This window comes from Halyomorpha halys, unplaced genomic scaffold (genome assembly GCF_000696795.3).
Source record: "Halyomorpha halys isolate HHAL.00 unplaced genomic scaffold, Hhal_1.1 Scaffold862.1, whole genome shotgun sequence".
Taxonomy (NCBI): domain Eukaryota; kingdom Metazoa; phylum Arthropoda; class Insecta; order Hemiptera; family Pentatomidae; genus Halyomorpha; species Halyomorpha halys.
Window position 1 is genome coordinate 26139 of NW_027115572.1, and position 21100 is coordinate 47238.

A 21100-nucleotide genomic window follows, 5' to 3' on the forward strand; every position below is an offset into this window, starting at 1 on the left:
GTACGAATTAGTACTAATTAGGTACTAATTCGTGTATAAGTTTCAACTCAAAATTCGAAAAGAGCCGGGCTGGCATACCTCCACCCGGAAGAATTGAACAAGTCGTAATAACTCGCGATCTTTTTGGGTACTAATTCTGAAATTTTAGTACGAATTAGTACTAATTAGGTACTAATTCGTGTATAAGTTTCAACTCAAAATTCGAAAAGGGCCGGGCTGGCATACCTCCACCCGTAACTCGCGATCTTTTTGGGTACTAATTCTGAAATTTTAGTACGAATTAGTACTAATTAGGTACTAATTCGTGTATAAGTTTCAACTCTAAATTCGGAAAGTGCCGGGCCAGGGACATGCACCTATTCTAAACTACACTCGACAATGACATACTAGATTTTGTTATCTTAGATTTTTCTGGATTGGCAATCTCTACGGTTTCAAATTCCAAGATATCCTTACGTTTGTCTAAAATAGAAGATCGTTGCCGTTTCATAACATTTTCTGCTAAAGCTAGTGAACTGATAATTAACAGACTTTTATTTTACCCATTAAGAGTATATTCTCAGTAGTTCATAGCTGTGCTCGTTTACCAATACAACACGGTATAATTATGTATTAAATAGTGAAATGAGCATTTTTGTAATATTTTAATTGTCAGAAACTAGATTATTTTTATTAATACAATATTTTATTCAAATGACTATGATATAAAGAAGGCTGTAAAAATCGAGAAATTCGGTTCACCTTCCAACCAGGCCCTTCTCGTGCTGAAAGCGTTGTCTGACATTCGTCATCGGTTTGTTGGGAACGTACGGATTGTAGTATTTCTATTCTATAGTTTTCACATTAGTGTTACTCTTAGTTCATATTATCTTATTTATCCATCATGCCTCCAAAGTTTGATCCTAACGAAGTTAAAACAGGTACGTTTAAAATTAAAGGTTAATATTTTTAAGACCACGTGGTATTTGTTTCTTCATTTTAAAAGAATTTTATATATAATCGTTAATTAGTTGTTTCAATCTTTATTATTAACTATTTTCGTAGCAGATATTTGTTTCCTTTTTCAAAGAAACAGTAATTTATGTTATTGGATTTTTTTTTTAAATATCCAGTATACATTTAACAGTATTATATACTTTATTTAACAAAGTAGATCGTGTTTTATTCTAACCAATTAAATGTTCTAGTTTTCTTGAGGTGTGTTGGTGGTGAAGTTGGAGCTACATCTTCTCTCGCTCCTAAGATTGGACCTCTCGGTTTGGTAAGTTTATTTCATTTAATACATATACCACTGAATGATCAGTAAACTACTTCTAAATAAACCTTAAAATACTACAATATGTTTATTATTATTTATTGTTCAAGAACACTAGTATAACTAAACTAAATGAAATTGACTAAAAATTTGCCAAGGGAAGAATTATGTAAATACAATTAAGCTCATTTATGAACAACTAGTGTACCCATTTTTGAGCCTACCAACACAAAGTGAATTTAAAATTTTTTTTCTGCAGGGATATATTGAACATCCTTTTATATTTAAGGTTATCATAAATATATACACTAAATTTATTTGAAGTTCTTCACTAATTCCTTATAAGTTTTATATTGAGTTTCATGTTTTCTTATATACTCTGCATACGAAGTATTCGTATCTTCATTCATGAGGAGGGGTATTATGGTGAGGTAATTGTAGTTTTATCGAAGTATATAATTATATTTCTATAAAACCACGATTACCTAACCATAATGCCCCTTCTCATAAATGAACATAATACTTTGAATGCAGAGTATCTAAGAAAAAATATATAAAACTTGTATCCCTGGGAGTCTTAGTTGAGGAGGGGTCTGGCCGGGAAGGATGGCCTTTCAGGATGCAGGTTTCCTTTTTTTTTAAAAGTATTATGATCTCTTGTGAGATTGATGTCTTATATCGACCAACCTACTCACTATAATTGTGGAAAGTTTCATGCAATTTTTCAATTTCAGGCGCTTTTTATATATTTAACTAACAGAAAGTCTCCTCTTCCATTTTAAGCAAATATTTCAAAGGTGATATAGGACTGCCGCTCCCCAAGGGTCTTAGTTGGATGGGTTTGGCTGGGAAGGATGGCATTTTTTTATGATTTCTGTTACCTTATAACATGTCATACATTGGCCAACCTTGTTCAAAAGCTGGACTTATTTTAACAAATTATCACTTTTGAAATATTAACTTAAAATGGGAAGAGGAAACTTCAAGATAGTTTAATCGAGCAATATTTAAAAACCACCTGAAATTCCCAATAACATCTTTGTCAAGTTAACGTACAATTGAGTCATTATTTAGTTAATATACCAGGCTACATACAATAATTACCAAATTGTCCAGTTCTCCTTTGATAGCTGCCAATCTATGATTCTACTAAAAATTTACTCTTCTTTCAAAATGAGTAAGTATAAATTGCTGGATCATTTCTTACATCTTTAATCAAAAATTTAACATTAAGTTTTAAAAGAACATCTCTTGATTATGTTTCTTTTTTCGCATCTTCCTCCAAATATTCCATTATTAAAGAGATAATATGAATTATCCCTTATGATTACATCAATTATTTGATGTATTTTAGAACAACCTCATCATTATTTTGTTCCTTAAGCCAATTCAATTTGTTTCAATAAGGGAGGGACATGCCGGTTGTACACCTGATGAGGCATTTAAGTTACTGTGTAAAGGGAGAGTTTATGCAATATTATTTAAAAGCTTTTAAGAGTCCTGCTTTTATAATTTTATTACATATTACATCTCAAACTTTATTATTGTCAGTATTTTATAGTTTTTAAGCCCAAGGCTAATAGTCGTCCTAATGTTCTATTCTAGTCTCCCAAGAAAGTTGGTGATGATATAGCTAAAGCTACAGCAGATTGGAAAGGTCTCAAAATTACAGTTTGTCTCACTATTCAAAACAGGCAAGCTGCTATCTCTGTTGTGCCATCAGCAGCTTCTCTTATCATAAAAGCCCTGAAAGAACCACCAAGGGACAGGAAGAAAGTCAAAGGAGGTATTGTATTGTATTATTTGATTTATATTATTTATGTTTTTGAAGAGTGGTGGATGTTTCAAAAGGATTTTTATCTAATCTATGGATTGCTTTAGCAAAAGTAGCCTATAAAGTTGTGTGTTCTGTTGTCATTGACCCCATGATTCCTCCCTCTCCCCCCAACCCCTTCCTCTATTTTATTAAGAGATGATTATTTTTGAAGCCTTATTTCTTTGTAAATTTTATTTTAATGCTTTTAGGTAATATTTAGTGTAGTGTATGAATATCCATTTTACTTGATATATATATATGTCAAATTTTTATTCTGATAAATTGAGTATAATCAATATCATTTAATATATTAAGGGGGCTTGTGGCAAATGATGAGAACAGGAATTACCGTTTGATGTTCAAATGAAAATATTGTTTTGGCTGCTTTTTTTTCTGATGCCACTTATTGCCTATTTTGTTGTGTAAATATCCCATTTTTAAGCCTCTGTACAAGCTTTAGTTAATCTTTTATTTATTATTGACTATGCTTAAGTGAGGTCCTGTTTCAACTCTTCCGTTTAGTATTTTGTAAGACAGTTTGTCCTATGATTACGACTAAACAGGTCAAATTATTTTCTTCGAATCTGGTATGGAGGTTCCTTGAAGTCAGGAAAAATATGAGAATTTCATGTGTCTTTGTCTGTTTCTCGATTATGACTGAATGTTTGATTTTATAAAGTTTTGCCCTAATGGTTTTTGAAAATTATAAATAATGTAGTAAAGTGTTTAATTTGTAATTACAATCTGTGATGCTGGTCTTTTTGATGTCTTCATATTTGTTAACTTTCATTGAATTTGATTTAAACATGGGGTATCATCATAATAAAAATAAATCCTTTTTCACAAAAATTCTCATTTTGTGTTCTTATCATTTATTCTATTCGTTTAGAATATTATATTTATTCCATACGTTACATATAGTAAGCTATCTTTTGAAAGAGAGTTCTCTTACTTTTTGATTTCAAAAGATGGGACCAAATAAAACTTGTTAGATTTTATATGGAATGCCTGTTAATGATTCATGGCTTACCTTAATCTTATGGAACATTAATGGGAATTTCTTTATATAAAAAAAATGAAAGACCGTAAAGTTCTATAGATGATCTGTGCTTTGTTATTGGTATAGTTATAAAGTGCAATTATTAGGACAAAGTTTTTCAAAGTCTATAGCCTCTTTATTTTAACCTATTAAAATATATTGCCTTTAATTTTAATCAATTTAAATATATTGCCTTTAATTTTAATCAATTAAAATATATTGCCTTTAATTTTAATCAATTAAAATACATTGCTGAGCACTAAAAGATGCAAGGGAGGGAGGACATATTATTTTTTGGCTTGTGTTGTGTATTTATTAAGTTTTTTAATAATACTTTTCACTTCATACAATATTTTTTATTCGGTCATCATTTTTTTTTTAATTATTTCAAATTGACATTGTATTATAACTTTTTCTCAGCACTATATATGTCTGAGTTAGTGGCAGATGATGATAAAAGGAATTACCGTTTGATATTTATTATGAAAAATTCCTATTGGCTGCATTTTACTGATGTCACTGTTAAAGTTTGTTGTTATGAGGTTATATGCTCTTATACAACACTCCAGCTAAATCTCTTATTTTATTTTATAAAAAATAATTATTTTAAAGATAATATAATATTATTTTTTATCTTATATTTTTAACCTACTTTGTAATATTATTTAATTATTAACATATCTGTTTAATATATGTTTTAGTAAAACATAATGGTAACCTCACTTTTGATGAAATCCTCACCATCGCCAGGTCAATGAGACCAAGATCCATGTCTAGGAAACTAGAGGGTACTATTAAGGAAATTCTCGGCACATGCCAAGTTAGTATATTTTTTTTCTCAGTTGTTCATTAATACGTTCCTTACTTTGGAACAAATGATCAATATATATATTTTTTGTTTTAGTCTGTTGGTTGTACAGTTGATGGAAAAACTCCTACTGAAGTTATCTGCCAAATAAATGATGGAGAAATTGATGTAGCAGATGAATGAGTAAGTATTACTGCTGGGTCACGGTTCATTTTGGCATTCATTCTAAATTTATTGGTTTGATGTTAAGATAGTTATTATCAATTGGTTATTATAACATTGGAGTAGTTTAAATTAATTGAATGTCAATATTAAAAACCGTGCTCCAGCAGTTGGTAGGGGTTGGCATCCCATCCACTGTTCGGTGGGTCAGTTACTTTTTGCGACCGACCTTCCAGCAGCAACTTTGTGCCATTGAGGAGTTAACCTCAATAAAAAATCTTTTTAATTTATGTCTAAGGAATATTTTGTCTTTCTTTTTAAAGAATTATTAGTTTGTACTTAAAGTACAAATCTGTGGAAAGTTATTGAACTCTTATATATTATGAAAAAAAAACTTAAATATAATAGATGTCGAAGAAAGTGAATGTTCATTGAGGAGGGGCAATTTATTAATTTTCTTCCTAGGTAGTACAGTGAGTTCTTGTTAAAACTTGGAGAAGAAGGTTTTGCATAATTTCCTTTGATTTGGTTAGATGTTTATAAATTTGTATTGAAGTTAAACCTAATTATCGTAGAAAAGTATACAAGCTACAGCTGTGTTGCGAACTATTTCATTTTCACTAACTTTTATATGAAATAAAGGTAGCAGAAGATATAATCATAAAAAAAAATTTGAATTTTGAGTTTTTGATGGAAATGTTTCGAGGTCCCCTACTAGTCTCACATAATGGTCTTTGAACAGCCTAGTTTAAAAATGATTAGTTTTATGAAACTAAAATTATGTATTTAAGGTGTACATATACCTGGAATGTGGCTGAAACTTTTCCGAAAAAAAAATGGACTGACCGGAAGTACATCTTTATAGAATCCATTTTCTCAAAAACTACTATTCCAAAGATTTTAATTAAACAGCCTAGTTTAAAAATGATTAGTTTTATGAAACTAAAATTATGTATTTAAGGTGTGCATATACCTGGAATGTGACTGAAACTTTTCCGAAAAAAATGGACTGACCGGAAGTACATCTTTATAGAATCCATTTTCTCAAAAACTACTATTCCAAAGATTTTGATTAAAATAACCATATCAATGGTCTTTAATGATAAACTAGGTCTTACTACAGGGCTTTAAATGATGAATTTTTAAAAAATCTTCCTCTAAAATACCTTACATTTGTTTATTTAAACAAAAAAACAGTACTCATTGTTAGCAATAGTAAACAATAAATGAATACAAAATATTAAAGAATTTTATAAATAAATAAAGGAGAAAAAAGGAATAAGTGAAATATTAATTCTTTTAGGAAAGTGCCTAGACCCAATCTTTCTCGATTGCATTACGGCTTTATCTTAGGTTAAACTGCTGTATTGTTGGCAGGAACAAAATATTTGTTAATTATGAGAGATAGTTGACTGTGGATGACTTATGAAACGTTGGCACGATTAAATAAGTTACATCAACTTATTTGTGTTTTATTTTTACCGTACTCCCAACCATCTCCTAAAATATATGTTCATTACTCTCACCTAGAAAAGTCCTAAAATATGAATATTTATAACAATAAAAAAATGTTAATAATTTTCATCTTCTGGTGCAGAGCGCACCATATTTATATTTACTATTAAAAATTTGGGGTCAGAAATTAATGTGAAATTTTTGTTGGTTTTTTCTATTAAAAATAAAATATTGATATCTCCTGTGATTCATTAAAAGGAAAGACAAGTAAATTGTTTAAAAAATAGTTGTTTATTTCTTTGCGATATAATTTTTTTTCTTTTTTTTTTTCAGGTTGTCCAGTAGGGAGATAAATAAATATTTTTATCATCCTTTTTAATTTGTTGTTTTATTTTTACCTTATCCATTGTCCTTTTCAAAAAAATAAATTAATGAAAAGTTTTGTATAACTTTATTGCCAGAAGAAAATATTTGTTTTCAGGTATTTGTATTTAGGTTGCTTACATTTGAATTTATTTGTAAGTTACAGGCCAGAGTTGTTCTACACCATTCCTAAGTTATTTAAATTATATAGGCAAAAGATAAATTTATAATTTTAAGAGGTTCATACAATTTTCAAGTTTACTGTAATTATTTCTTGATTACAATTTTTTTAAAATGTCTTCTAGCAAGGATTAGGTTAGTATGTTTAATGAAGGAAAAGGTATTTGCAGCTACCAAACCTAGAGAGTTCATATTGAAGAACTGCCTCAATTAAACCCAAATACACAAGGCTTTTTCATTTAATAGTTAACCAAAATCCCTGATTGAAAATGTTGGTTGTTAGAATGTATGATAAGATAAAAAGAATCATGATCCATACATTAACAGAAATGTTAGGATTCCATAATCAACCATTTTAGACAAAATTTTCTTTTCTTGAGTAATAATTAAAATGGGTGAGCGATTTTTGAAGCATGTAGGTTAATTCTTGAGTTAAAAGAGTTTCTAAAAATTTTACATTTTGATCCTTAAGTAATTGCTTAGAGCTTTGATGATCCTTCAAAAACATTTTTTTTAACTAAGTTCAACTTAGTCAAAAAATTAGTGCTTCTTGTTTTACTTATTTAAGGTGAAGCCAATCGCAATGTTTTAGGGTTAAACCACACATACATTCTCTACATAAAATAGCCTATAATACTTTAAAAACCTGCTAGAATGTAACAATATACTTGAAACTGCCTTTAATTACCTTCCATGATCAGGAAGAAGAATTTTTATGTAAGATATAATTGTTCTAACTTGAGTACATATAGAGAAAAAATTGAAAACTCTAAAATTAATCACGTGATTATGGTTTTTGGTAGTACACTGAAAGAAGTGGCTGGCTGACAACTGCTCAGTGATCAACACAAACTGCTAATGACCCATTTCCCTTAGGTATGAGAATTAATGGTGATGGCAATCACTGGCATGAATAAAGTGAAAATTTCTTCTCTTTTAATATTTAGTCATCATTTTATGTGTGCTTTTGATAGAGCAAAGAGTAACTTGTTGCAAGGCTTAAAGGTTTTGACTTTTCTTTGTCAAATAAGTAATTAAAAATTAACTTTTTGGTTGGTGGCTTGTAATTAATAACTCTAAATTACTGATATGGCCTGCAGAGAAAATATTAAATCAATCTTGATAATAAAACATACTAAACAATTCTCATTGAAAAATACAAGTCCTCCAGTACTAACACAACCACTACTATTATGCTACCAGGTGTGTCATTGAATTATATGTGGATTTAAATTAATGTCACCCATCTCAGAGGAAGGGGTGAGTTCTGACCATGTGGTCAATGCTCCATCAGGGAATTTACAACAATTTTACTTTGTATGGACATAATTATTCCTTCTATTTTATTTCTGCTCCTTATATAATTGAACTTGGTGTTACATATCTCAATATGCATTAAATTGAAGGACACAACTATTAACATGATTGTACTGTGTAATTTGAAGCAGCCATACTTAACTTCAGAAATACCAAACAACAATAAATAGTAGGATCCCACCTACTGTGCTAAGTATTACTATCTATTAAGAGTTTATTTTCAAAAGAGTATTTTTTTGTAATTTGCTTATCGTATTACAAGAGTTCTTTTCATTATTTTGTATCTACTGCATGGATATGGATGTACCTAGACAATATACGTGTATTGTCGCTTCCCCTAAGATGGGGAAGTCAGCAATCATTTTGGACCCACCATAAGATATGAAAGTAATGACCTTGACTAGCCAAATAAAGGGAAAAGAAGAAAATTTTGATAAAGGCATTCCTTTCCTTAAGGAAAAATTCCATGAGGACTTCAACCTCAGAGGCCTTTGGTTCTGACCTCATGGAACTAGGAGCTTTATGAAGGAACTTTTTGTCAATGCCCATGATGTAGCAAAACAGGCAGAAAATAGTTAACTTGCTGAGAGTCACCCACCATTGCATGTACGGCAACACATGAAGAAAGCCACTATACCTATATAATTTTTTTTTTTTTGTATATTTTTAATATTTAATACTGTTAATATTAAAAATATACAAAGTAAATATTAATACCAATATGTCTATTGCATTTTATAAATTCATTACATTGTTTTAATTTTTTTTTTCATAATTATCACTTGTGTTTTAATGTAAGCGTGTATTTATATCCTTGGAGATAATTAATTTTTTTTTAGATTCTAATTGAATATTACTTATGTGTAAGAATAATAATTCTTATGTGTATATGTTTGACTTTGTTTAAAAGGTATACTATATATTTTTATTTTATTTTATATTTAATAAAGAGGGAAAAAAGTAAAAGATTGGGTTAAAAGGGAATAATTATACTTAGATATGTAGGTAAATGATGGAAAAAATGTTTAAAAAAGAAGAAAAAAAAAATGAAAACAGAGAAAAAGATCTAAGAATAAAAAAATCATGTATTTTAAATTTATTATGTCTATAAAACCTTTTTGTAACAATTAATAAGTAATTGTTAACTAGGTATAGGTATGTTGTGTGTGTAACAACCCAATACAAATGGGCTGCAAAACTTATAGAATGTGTTTCATTCTCAACATGAAAGAAATGCCATTATGACACAAAAGTTCATATAATTATAAACAGAAAAACTTTGAAATTTAAAAAGATGCCTAGACAAATCCTTGTAATATAGGAATGAACCATAGGAAGAATTCAAATTAGGCAAATTAACATAAGTAGTCCTGACTTTTAATATACTATGAAAATTTAAATCAGATAAAAGAAAACTTATACCTAAATAAGACAAATTTCAAAGGTGGGCAATAATGCAATAAGTAAAACATTGATGCATAGCATCAATGATAAAATATAACAGCCATTATGTTTAAAACTGACAGAACAAATTAGTTATCTGAATAGTATTTCCAGTAGTCAAGTATTCAAAAATTCAATAGGCATCACTAAAGATCAACACTTTCAACTCAAATTTCCATATTCCAATAGCCAGGAAAGGAAATACTTTAATCTCTTCAATATTATTTTACAATCATCTTTCTTCAATAATTCTATATCAGGATCAGGGTTATCAAACATGGTACTAAACTTTCCTTTAACTGCTTTAGGTCCACTACAGGTAATGTTTGAAAACAGCCTATACATGTCTGAAAATGAAGAAAGCATATAATATGTTTTATTATTACTTGATGGGCCATCCATTATTCTTTTAACATCAGTTTTCATTGATTCTATGTCATCCTGAGTTACTTCAATACCACTATATGTAAGTGCCTCCAATCCCACAGCATCTAATGCCACTTCAGCACTAACTAATTTCTGTGGAGATGTCAAACTTTTAGATAATTTATGAATTACCGACGCAGCCTCCTCAGGAAAATCAAAATGACTGCCATTATAATACCTAACCGTAATACAGTAACCACCCAATATATTGATAAGATCAAAAGACACACTTTGTGATGGCTTTATTTTTGTTATTTCTGATAATGGTTTAATATTATTTAAATGACGAGGGCATTTTTTTTTAATTTCTTCAAGTGCACCATCAGAAAAGAAATCTTTATCAACTTCAACTAACTTAGGTTTATTGATTCTTTGAAACCACCAAGGTTCCCAAGCTGGTATTAATGAAGAAATATCTCCAGTTTTAATTAGTTCTTTAAATGCAGCCTGTTCAGTGACTGATAATTTTTCCCAAACCACATCAGAATCATTAATATCAATTCCAGCTAAACGCTCTGACAAATCAGGTAATGATGCTTCATCATCAGAATCTAACTCTTCATCAAAGGCAGCATCTTCATTGGATATCCTTTTTAAAATTTCTAACATCTTTTTTTTTCCATCAACAGAGACTTTACTACCTTTAAGTTCTCCTTCAACCCATTCCTGGTAAAACGCCTCAGAACAATCAACATGATCCTCAGACTTGTAACAATTTACTGAGCAAAAAGGAGTTCCGCATTTAGGACAAACATATTTAGCTTTTTTCATTAAACAAAATTTACATAAATATACAGCATCTGGATCAACTGGATCAGATGATGAAGCCATTTTAAAGAACGAAAGTTTATGACAAAAAAATATTTAGAGGTAACTTAAAAATATATACAACAAACTTCACCATACAACTAAAATCACTTATTGCAGAAAACAAACAAAAACATAACCTTAGATAAACAGAATGATAACCAATCATTTATAAAAAAGTAACTTGATCTCGCAGCGAACAACAAGGAATAATAATAATCCTTATACTCACATATCTGACACAGAATTAAATAAATATCCATTAAAATTAAGGAAAAAATATTACAGTGATGATTACGAAAGGAAGTACATGTATTCCAGAAGAAATTATTGAGCACGTTATAAACATAACCTTCCCCTACCAGTTGTTTGTGTTTAACATATTTGAACTTGGAATTTGAAGTTTTTACTGTTTGAAATGAAATTACTGCCTTAAAAGATTGATCTGAACCATATTAAATGGTAATATTGACTCTTATTTTTTGTTAGAAATATTTGTATCATCAAAAGTGTGAAGTGTTGTTTCAGTGCTTACAATACTCCAAAATGACTAATTCTATAGAAATCCCTTTGAAAGACACAGATGAGGTATGTTTCAAAATTATATTTATTTCTTACTTGTTAGTTATATTTGTGGTTTGTTCGCAATATTTCCAATTTCACAGTCAATGATTTTAAGATTGTTTTCATCAATAATTTTGTAATTTTTTTAGGTCATCGAGTTGTGTTTTGATCAACTTCCAGATGGAGAAGAAGTGCTCAGCATTTTACGGCAAGAAAATGCTCAACTTCATATTTGGGTTGCTTTGGCGGTAAATCACTTTTATTTGAGTCTTGATTTGATTTTTTTCTGTTCTAATATAATTTGAGGTGTTAAGAAAACAAACTTGTTTGTGTGAATGTGTATTAATCTCTAATAATGGATTTATATAGTCGTGAAATAATGTTAGAAATATTATTTAATTTATTGTTTATGATAAAGATATTTTATATCATTTCATTTATAATAATTGATTATTTGTCATTGTGCAGTTCCCCTAAAGATTGTATGGGATTTTAGTATTTTTAATACTACATAGCATCACTTTGCAATAGCTTTAGATTAACTAAACAATTAATTTTTTATTTTTTGTAGTAGTCCTTACAAATAAAGCATATATTTATAAATTTACACACAAATTTTGCGAACAGAATATTATGCTAATTGCTTTGTTAACCTGAGCATATTTGAAACGACAAGTTTTCCCAACATTTTCCTTTCTCAATGAATTTTGGTGGAGTGAGAGATCCACATTCCCATTATTGCTTCTTTTAGTTTGTTCATTGCCTGCTGAAATGCTCCTTACTACTAGCACAGGTCAGCCAAAGGTCTTTTTGTTATTACGCTATACTTTAGTCAGTGGTCAATGAAAACGTTATATAACTTTATGAAAGGTATATGGTCCGGGTGCGGTCATTGGTTGTCCGGCTAAGGGTTGGTCATTGGAATATGGTCCGGGTGCGGTCAAACGTTGGCTCAATAAAATAGTATAATTCTACTATTTGAGTTTTTTTGACCGCACCCAGACCATATTCCTTTCATCTTTACACACGGTCAATCAATAAACTTCCAGTATATAACTTTATATTTAAAAATCCTCATTTATGTTGAAGTTCAGGCCCCATAACTGTCGAGTCTCAGAAATTGTCGTAAAACTTTTGTGCCTTGTACATGGCCATGATTATAAAACCATAATTTTATAAGAAAATTAAATGCATTGAAACTATAAAGAAATGTAGAATAGTGTTGTTTTCAAAGTTAAATTTATTTTGATGATATTTAGTAGAACCCAAATAAGCTAACGATTAAGGTTGAAGCTTAAAATATTAGCTAAAACTGTTAATAATGCCTAAAATATGAGGCTTATTCTGGCACAAGTTTTGACTGTCATCGAATTGGCAGGAAAATGTGAGGTACAGGTTTTTTAAAGGAAAAACCATTGTGCGTATGTACTCACTAGTTTGATGATGATCAAAACTTGGAGTTGGAACAAATCTGATGATAACATTTCATGATGGCTTTATTAATGAGTCAAGGGTCAATTATGCATATTGTAGGGGGGAGGGAGATAACTCCCAACAGTCATAAAGTATAAGTTGGATAAATAACACTAAACTCTTAGTATTTAATAGAAGATCCCTAACCATCATTACTTCAAAATTACTATGTTACAAGGAAGTTATATTACTGTGATATGATTGATATTATTGAAGTTGATATTATCATTGAAGTTAATACAAGGTCTACAAATAATTCTCTCTGCCACCAAAGCCTTTAATATATTAATTTATTGTCTACCCTTCAACTATATCACACAGGTTTATATGAAGTAGAAACAAAGTTAGTTATCATTACACTCCCTACCCTATATCATCCTTATTATCAACTGAAACAGTAAAAAAAAAAACTTGGTTGCTTCATTGAAATTTTCTGAGATAATCTCAAAAAATATTGATTAAAGTAAACAAATTATTTTAGTTATTAGATCGATCAATTCTGTGTTTTTTTGAAATTGAATGTAGGATGTGATTTGTATGAAGTCTTAGTGCCTCTATTAAGTACTTGTGAAGATTGATATTAGGGGTTGGTCTCAAATACTATTTTAATTTCTATCAGAAGGCTTCATTCCTAACGGAAGAAGTAATTGAGTATTTTAACAACATTGATACTGATGACATCGGTTTTTTTTATGTTAACAAGGGTGTCCCAAAATTGTTTAGTCCAAGGGTGGTATGTCAAAAAAATGTTTGAGATCCTCTGAAGAGGATCACTATGGGTGTAGATAAGACATGTAGATTTTGTGTTGTCTGTCACAAAATTTAATCTGTAAATTTTAATGTTGCCAGGTGCTTTTCTGTTTTTCCATTTTAGCAGTTCTGTCCTCATTCTTCCCTATAATTGTCTGTCATGTAAATGGTAACAATTTCTGAGTCTAGTTTTTCAATATTTTACAAGAACACATTTGTCAAAGTTTACAGTTGGTATTTTTCATCTTTTGAGAAACTTAGACCTTTGTTTTTTAAAAAATGCATAATTTTTAGGATGCTAAAAAAAAAAAGTCTAATTTTAATTACACATGTCTATGATTATAGCTTTATTTTGAGTAAAGCTGTTTTATACCCCTGCTGACTTAATTAGTAAAGAAATTTATATTATCTATGTGGTTGGGTCCTTATCAATCATGGCTACTTTTAATTTAAGGTTTGTTAGATAACAAGTTAAATTAGGAAATTTTATTAAATTTAGGAAATATGCCACTTTGAGATCTTTCAGGCCTCTGTAACAGAATTAAAATTTTGGATTGGAGTCTTGAATTTTTATTGATACCTCGGTTTATTATTTTATATTTATTAGTATTATGGTTTATTATTTATCATTTAAACAAATGTATTGATAATTAACTACTGATAGTGCTGCTGGTAAAGGTTGAGGGAAGAAGTCCAACAAGTTAGAGGGTTAATTTAATTTTTGATAATTTTGTATTTGTAATAAAATTAATTTTTCATGTTTATTATGTTTTTCTTCATCATAATTCCCCACTTTTATGCTGACATTAAGCACCAATATCAATTTTTCTCATGGATAATGGTTTATTTTTTAATTTGTTATTAATGAGATAGAGTTGTTGTCATCTCCACAACATTACTATTTTCAGGACAGAAACAGTTTAAATTTTGAATTTGAAACTTTTTGGCAGGAGTATATTTTTAATTCTGACAGATCATTTGATAATTACTAGGGTAACAGCTTGAACAGATATTTTAAAAAATTCTAAAAATTTTAATTATTTAAATTAGAAAGTAATCTAAATATTACTCTAATATGATTATATTACAAAATTCACCTTGGCTGATTCAAAGCTAAATTGTTCTTTTGAAATTTTCTTCGATTATAAAGATTATATCATTGCAGTATTGTGCCCATATATCAATATAACAATTTTATGTTTATTTAGCTCGAATACTGCAAACAAGGCAATATCAAAGTATTTCTTTATATTTTATCAAACTTTTTTTATACTCTCTTGAATTATAAAGATTATATCATTACAGTATTGTGCTCATATGTCAATATAACAATTTTATGTTTATTCAGCTCGAATACTACAAACAAGGAAATATCAAAGTATTTCTTGAAATGTTGGAATCATCACAAGTGGACGCAAATATCAATTATAGAGATTTTGAAAAAGATCAAATGAGGACGTTAGATATGCTGGCTGCATATTATGTTCAGCAGGCTAATCGAGAGAAAAATAAAGATAAAAAACGAGACTTATTCACCAAAGCTACTGATTTGTATACTACAGCTGATAAAATCATTATGTACGATCAGGTTAGTATTTAAAAAGAAAATTAATAAATAAATAAAAATGTTTACCTTATAGAAGACTTTGTTTACAATTAATCAAAGTTGTATGTTACATTAAATTGAAAATGTTATATAGTTTTCTGAATATCTTTATTTCTCAAAACAATCAAGAAATTTAATTTTTCTATCATTTATAAATTGTGTATTAGTTTTGTTTTTGAGGATAATTTTTTTTTTTTTACTTCTGTTGAATTGAAATTATTGTCGATTAATCATTGAATGAATTTTGAATAGATTTTTAAATATGCATTTTTTTCAGTATATAATAAAAATTTTTATGTTTTATTATTTAAATTTGATTTTTTTAAAAATAGGAACAAGGTTTTTTAATTTTCTTATATTATTGATATTGCCGTTCTCTCTCTTACCTTCCTATTTTAATAATACTACAAAGTTGGCTTTTTCATTTTCTTGTTTTCTACTATATTCAGGAATGGAAGACATTATAGAGTAAGAGGAATAACTTAGTTGTAATAATGGTTTTAAAAATATATAGAAATATAGATTTGATTTAATTCAATTCCTTAAAATTTATTTATTGCTTATTTGAGTTGAACTTAAGTTTCATGGTGTAGAGTTTTGTTTCTCCTCCATTTTCTTCAAAAACTTGGTTGTACAATGAATTTTAAGTATTTCAATGTTAAAATTGTGAAACGTTGCCTAATACATTCAATTTTTACAACTTGTCATTTTATATCAGTATTATTCTTAAAAATGCTTTTTAAATAATTTTAGAATCACTTGCTTGGAAGAGCATATTTTTGTCTTCTGGAAGGTGATAAAATGGAACAGGCTGATGCTCAATTTAATTTTGTCTTAAATCAGTCAACAAACAACATTCCGTCTCTTTTGGGAAAGGCTTGTATTGCATACAACAAGAAGGTAAGCTTTCTCGTCTCAATAGTTCTTTTAAAATTAATTTAAATTGATGTTTATTCCTTGTTCTTATTCTTTTTAGGATTTTCGAGGTGCCTTGGCATTTTATAAAAAGGCTCTTCGGACAAATCCAAATTGTCCTGCTGCTGTTCGTTTAGGTATGGGACATTGTTTCATGAAACTTGGAAATCAGGAAAAAGCGAGGTACATTATTTATTTCATAATTTTACCCCTTTGATTTCAATAGCAGTAATTTGTGTGTTCATAAATTTAAATGTATGTTAATAAAGATATTTATTCTATTACAAGTAATCCTCTTAAGGTTAAATTATTATTTCTATATTTCACAGATTGGCATTTGAAAGGGCTTTGGAATTGGATCCGCAGTGTGTTGGAGCACTCGTTGGCCTAGCTATTCTTCGCCTTAACAAACAGCAACCTGAAGATATAAAAGCTGGAGTCCAGATGTTGTCCAAGGCTTACACTATTGATGCTACAAATCCAATGGTGCTGAACCATCTGGCGAACCATTTTTTTTTCAAAAAGGTATAACTTGTTTTGTTGATATGCTTATTCAATATGAATTTTCACTATCTAAAATTCTGATAACTGTTTTTTATTTAATAATTGAGAGAAAGCCAAAAATAAACATAAAAATATTTATTATTCAACTACCTTGTGTTAGTACACTTGTCCTTTTTTCTATAATTTGAATTATATTACAATGTGTATTCTCGTTATCCGTAATAAAATTATTTACTTAAAATCCTAGATGTTCGATAGAATTCAGTTATTAATAATTATTTCTTTTATATGAAAAAACCCTGGCTGCTTAATGTTCATTCGTCACTGCACTGCACTCTGTCTCAACCAGGGAGCCTGTACTGTGGTATCTTTACAATAAATATTGCTAAATCGGCCAGAACTTTCATGTTCATCAATTACTATATGCTAATTTAATTAATTATAAAGTCATAGTGCTGGACAATTCTTTTTATGTCTGTTTTATAATACACTAAATTTTTTATGCATTTTGTAGTTGAAATTGATTCAATAAATCTTCTGATTTATTGCGGTTATTTCTTATTCTATGTCTAGCCATTGCTGGTGCATTTATGTTTTTTTGAGGATTTTTTACATTAATTTTATGCTGATTAACCTGTGTTTTAAGTTTTTTTTGTCGTTTCATCCATGTAATATTTATCCAAGCACTGCTGATTTTAATTTGTAAATTACGGTTTATTTGTCATAATGTTTAATTTTTCATTCATGTTAGCCATGTGTTTTTCTAATTTATTATTGTTACTTTATAAAATGAAAAAGATACTGTGACACATCTTTACAATAATTCCAAAACCACCTAACTTCCTATATTTATCATTTTAGTTAGAAGAGCTTGGCATTTAGGTCACGATTTGCTGATTAATTGAATTATTATGACCTTCATAATTAAAATTAAAACAAATAAGTCTGATTTAGCATTATAGGAAAATGTAATTTGATGCACCTGTTATGTTAATTTAGTAGTGCCAGATCATTTTGAAACTTGGAGCGATGGTATTTTTAATACATTTGTGCCAATAATGAGATAACGAGAGTTCTCTTTCTTGCCTGAGACAAGAACTACGAGTTATCTTGTATTCTTTTTTTTTGTATTTCAATATTTGGGCAGCAATGATGAAATTTTTAAATATTGTTAAGCATAGTAATTAAAAAATAAAAAATACAAGATAACTTGTTGTTGGCATCCTAGACAAGTGCACAAACTATGATTGTTCTCTTAACTTAGCAAGTGATTATATTTGTTGGATTTCTTTATAAATTAATTATTATTTTCAATTTCAGGATTATTACAAAGTTCAACATTTGGCTTTACATGCTTTTCATAACACAGAAAATGAGGCGATGAGAGCAGAAAGTTGTTACCAACTGGCCAGGGCCTTCCATGTTCAGGTACTATTTCTTTTTAGATTTTCTTGATCCTCAAGTACTTTTCTAGATTTTGGATTTCTTGTTTCAACTTTATATTTGATACCATGTACAGATTATTGACAAAAAACCACTAGAATTCCATTTATTGAGAAGCACAGAATTCGAAAGTCACTTTTATTGAGCATTGTAAGAAATAAGGGTTTAATCGATATACATATATTCTCTTTTTGTGGTTTAAAATTATAATTAATTTTTTTCTTATTTGATTGCTAAAAATTTAGTTCCTACTTTTTAATTTAGTCTTTTTATAATGAGTTAAAATATAATTTTTATTTATAATCTTACACTTTCTTGAAACTGGTTAATATTGTTTAAATAAATAAAAATTTGTATCCATTTTAGTCTCAAAACGTTTTTATTCTATTAATAAGTCCGACATTTCGGCCAATTTGGCCATCCTCAGGGACAATTTTAGAACTAAATCATTTAAAAAACAATTTCATGCGCAGGCTATTCTGCCCCAGTCAATCAAAAAAATTACCTTAATTAGTCAATTTTCACATTAAATTAAAAATTATAATTATTTATCAGTCACCTTCTTTGTTGAAATTTATTACAATACAAATTTTTTTTTTTAACAAAGAAGGTGACTGTGATGAATAATTTTTAATATAATGTGAAAATTTACTAATTAGGGTAACTTGTTGGATTGACCTGTGCAGAATAGCTTGAACGAAGTTGTTTTTTAAATGATTTAGTTCTAAAATTGTATTAAGATTATCCCTGAGAATGGCTGAATTGGAACGTTGGACTAATAAATAGAATAAAAATGTTTTGAGGCTAAAATGGATACAAATCTTTATTTATTTAAATAAATTATATAATTTTTATGTTTTAGGAAACATTTCGGTTCTATACTTTATCTATATATATTTCTTATCAATCTGAATTTTTTTCTATTGAAACTTTTATTTATTAAACTTGATCCTTTGGTTTCATTCCAGTATTTTATCTTATTTGTTTTGTTTTTTTCAGGGGGACTATGATCATTCATTTCAGTACTATTATCAGGCCACCCAGTTTGCTCCGCCTATGTTTGTCCTTCCCCATTTTGGCCTTGGTCAGATGTATATATACAAAGGAGATACTGAAAATGTAAGTTTTTTTTTTAAACTTATTTATTTTTAATTGGTATTAATAGAAGATCTGTGCATGTTAATAAATGTAGCATTAATTAATATATTAATTTATAATTATTAAGATTTAGATTTTTCAGAAAATATATATTCTTCTACTCAGTTTTATTTTCTAATCTTTATTAATTTTTATCCATTGTACTTAAAATTAAAAAAAAAAAAATTAATACGAATTATGCTCCCAAAGAGTCAATTTTTGGTAAAAGTTGTCTAGGGAGGAGAAAATTTTTTCTATAATTTAAAAAGTCCGATCACAAGTGTGAATAGCGCCATAATGTTATTCATTTTCAATAGTTTTCCCTTAATATATTTTATCTTGAAATTCAAAATGAAAATTCAGGGAAAGGAGTTATAAATTATTATTTTTTCTCTGAATTAAGGTTGTTATCTTGTTTTTAAAACGTCGGCAAAAATAAATAAGTTTTGTTTATTTGTGTATCCATCCTGACCTCACCCCTGAGCATCTCCTCCTCACATTATTATTGTTGGGACGAGGGGTTTTTCTCAATTGAAAATACTATTCTCATCCCCAGAGTAAAGTGTTCGCTTGTTCGGATTAAAAAAAAAAAAAAAATGGTGGACCTGAAATAAATCTTACAAAAATCAAAATAATGAAGAAAATGAAATGATAAAAAAATAACCTTCCAAGTGATTGACAAAATTTAATGATAATAAAATACAAAGAAGTGTAAATAAAAGAAATTAATCTATACAAAATTATATGAATTATAAAGCAGTAAAATATTTATATTAGTACAAAAATTAAGCTTATTCTGGTTTTAATAAAAAAAATTATTTAGTCTTTTAATGATTTGAAACATTGGCAAATTCAAGGAAATAAAACCAATAGTCACTCACAGTAGATGTCCTTGGGTTTCGATATGCGCATATGGACTATACCTCTCAAGTCTAATATATCTCATCTGAGATGGCCACTTTCGATGAGCTGGTGTAAATATGAAGATGGGGGAGTGTCAATGGAGAAACAGTGCTCCTAAACACAGGCTGACTCCAGAGTGGAGAGTCGGTGAACCAGAATTACTGCTGGCGAGTCTGTGAGAAAGAGTCCAAAAAACCAACTAGCTTCAAACACAGCTTGACTGGCAGTAGCCTGTCAGTGAAAAGAGTGATGGCCGGAATCTCAGACCTCACCAATGCCTCCTAAATACTCACTGCCTTATCAGTGGTTATATAGGCCCTGGCCCTCTGCCTTTGGTATTGTACACATGTTACACCACAGCAATGTATTTATGAATGTATGGAATGGAAGTAAACACAAAAATGATTTTTGTGTTTACTTCCATTCAGTAAGTCCTAATGAAGCCTTGCAGCCAGGGGCAAATCGTTGGCTCGCATTAAATATTTTAATTACTATTTGAGTTTTTTTTTATTGCTTCCCGGACAATCTTCTTTTTGTATATCATTATTATTATTATTTTTTTATATTTGTGTGAGAAGTCAATCATAAACCACAAGAAGTTATAAGGTTTATATTTAGTTGCTTCAGATTTTAAACTTACATTGTTAAAAGGGCCACCGCTGGTCCCTGGCCTGGGGCAAGATAGTAGGCTTTCTTCCTCATTATTTCATTTATTTAATTTAGGTCAACAATAT

The 21100-nt window shown here is 29.0% G+C and overlaps 3 protein-coding genes across 4 annotated transcripts in view; 2 read left to right on the forward strand and 1 right to left on the reverse strand.

Moving 5' to 3' along the window:
- Positions 1-648: 648 nt before the first annotated feature.
- LOC106686702 (large ribosomal subunit protein uL11) lies at positions 649-6914 on the forward strand (the record flags this gene model as incomplete). The annotated part of the gene is given in 6 exon segments (XM_014430141.2): positions 649-920; positions 1188-1261; positions 2861-3041; positions 4812-4930; positions 5015-5101; positions 6869-6914. Coding segments are annotated over 5 exon segments (498 nt in total). The 3' UTR covers positions 6869-6914.
- A 2546-nt stretch (positions 6915-9460) lies between these two features.
- LOC106686701 (zinc finger HIT domain-containing protein 2) lies at positions 9461-11221 on the reverse strand. The gene has a single exon (XM_014430140.3). The coding sequence runs from the start codon at positions 11093-11095 to the stop codon at positions 10001-10003; it is 1095 nt and encodes a 364-aa protein (XP_014285626.1). The 5' UTR covers positions 11096-11221; the 3' UTR covers positions 9461-10000.
- Positions 11222-11411: 190 nt separating this feature from the next.
- The window catches only part of Ctr9 (RNA polymerase-associated protein Ctr9), a 41356-nt gene continuing 31667 nt past the window's right edge, over positions 11412-21100 (forward strand). For both annotated transcript variants that reach the window (XM_014430138.2, XM_014430139.3), the window contains exons 1-8: positions 11412-11659; positions 11785-11883; positions 15207-15446; positions 16218-16364; positions 16441-16562; positions 16709-16904; positions 18204-18311; positions 19326-19445. In XM_014430138.2, coding sequence (XP_014285624.1) covers positions 11618-11659; positions 11785-11883; positions 15207-15446; positions 16218-16364; positions 16441-16562; positions 16709-16904; positions 18204-18311; positions 19326-19445 — 1074 coding nt within the window. In that variant the 5' untranslated portion in view covers positions 11412-11617. The remainder of the gene's footprint in view (positions 11660-11784; positions 11884-15206; positions 15447-16217; positions 16365-16440; positions 16563-16708; positions 16905-18203; positions 18312-19325; positions 19446-21100) is intronic.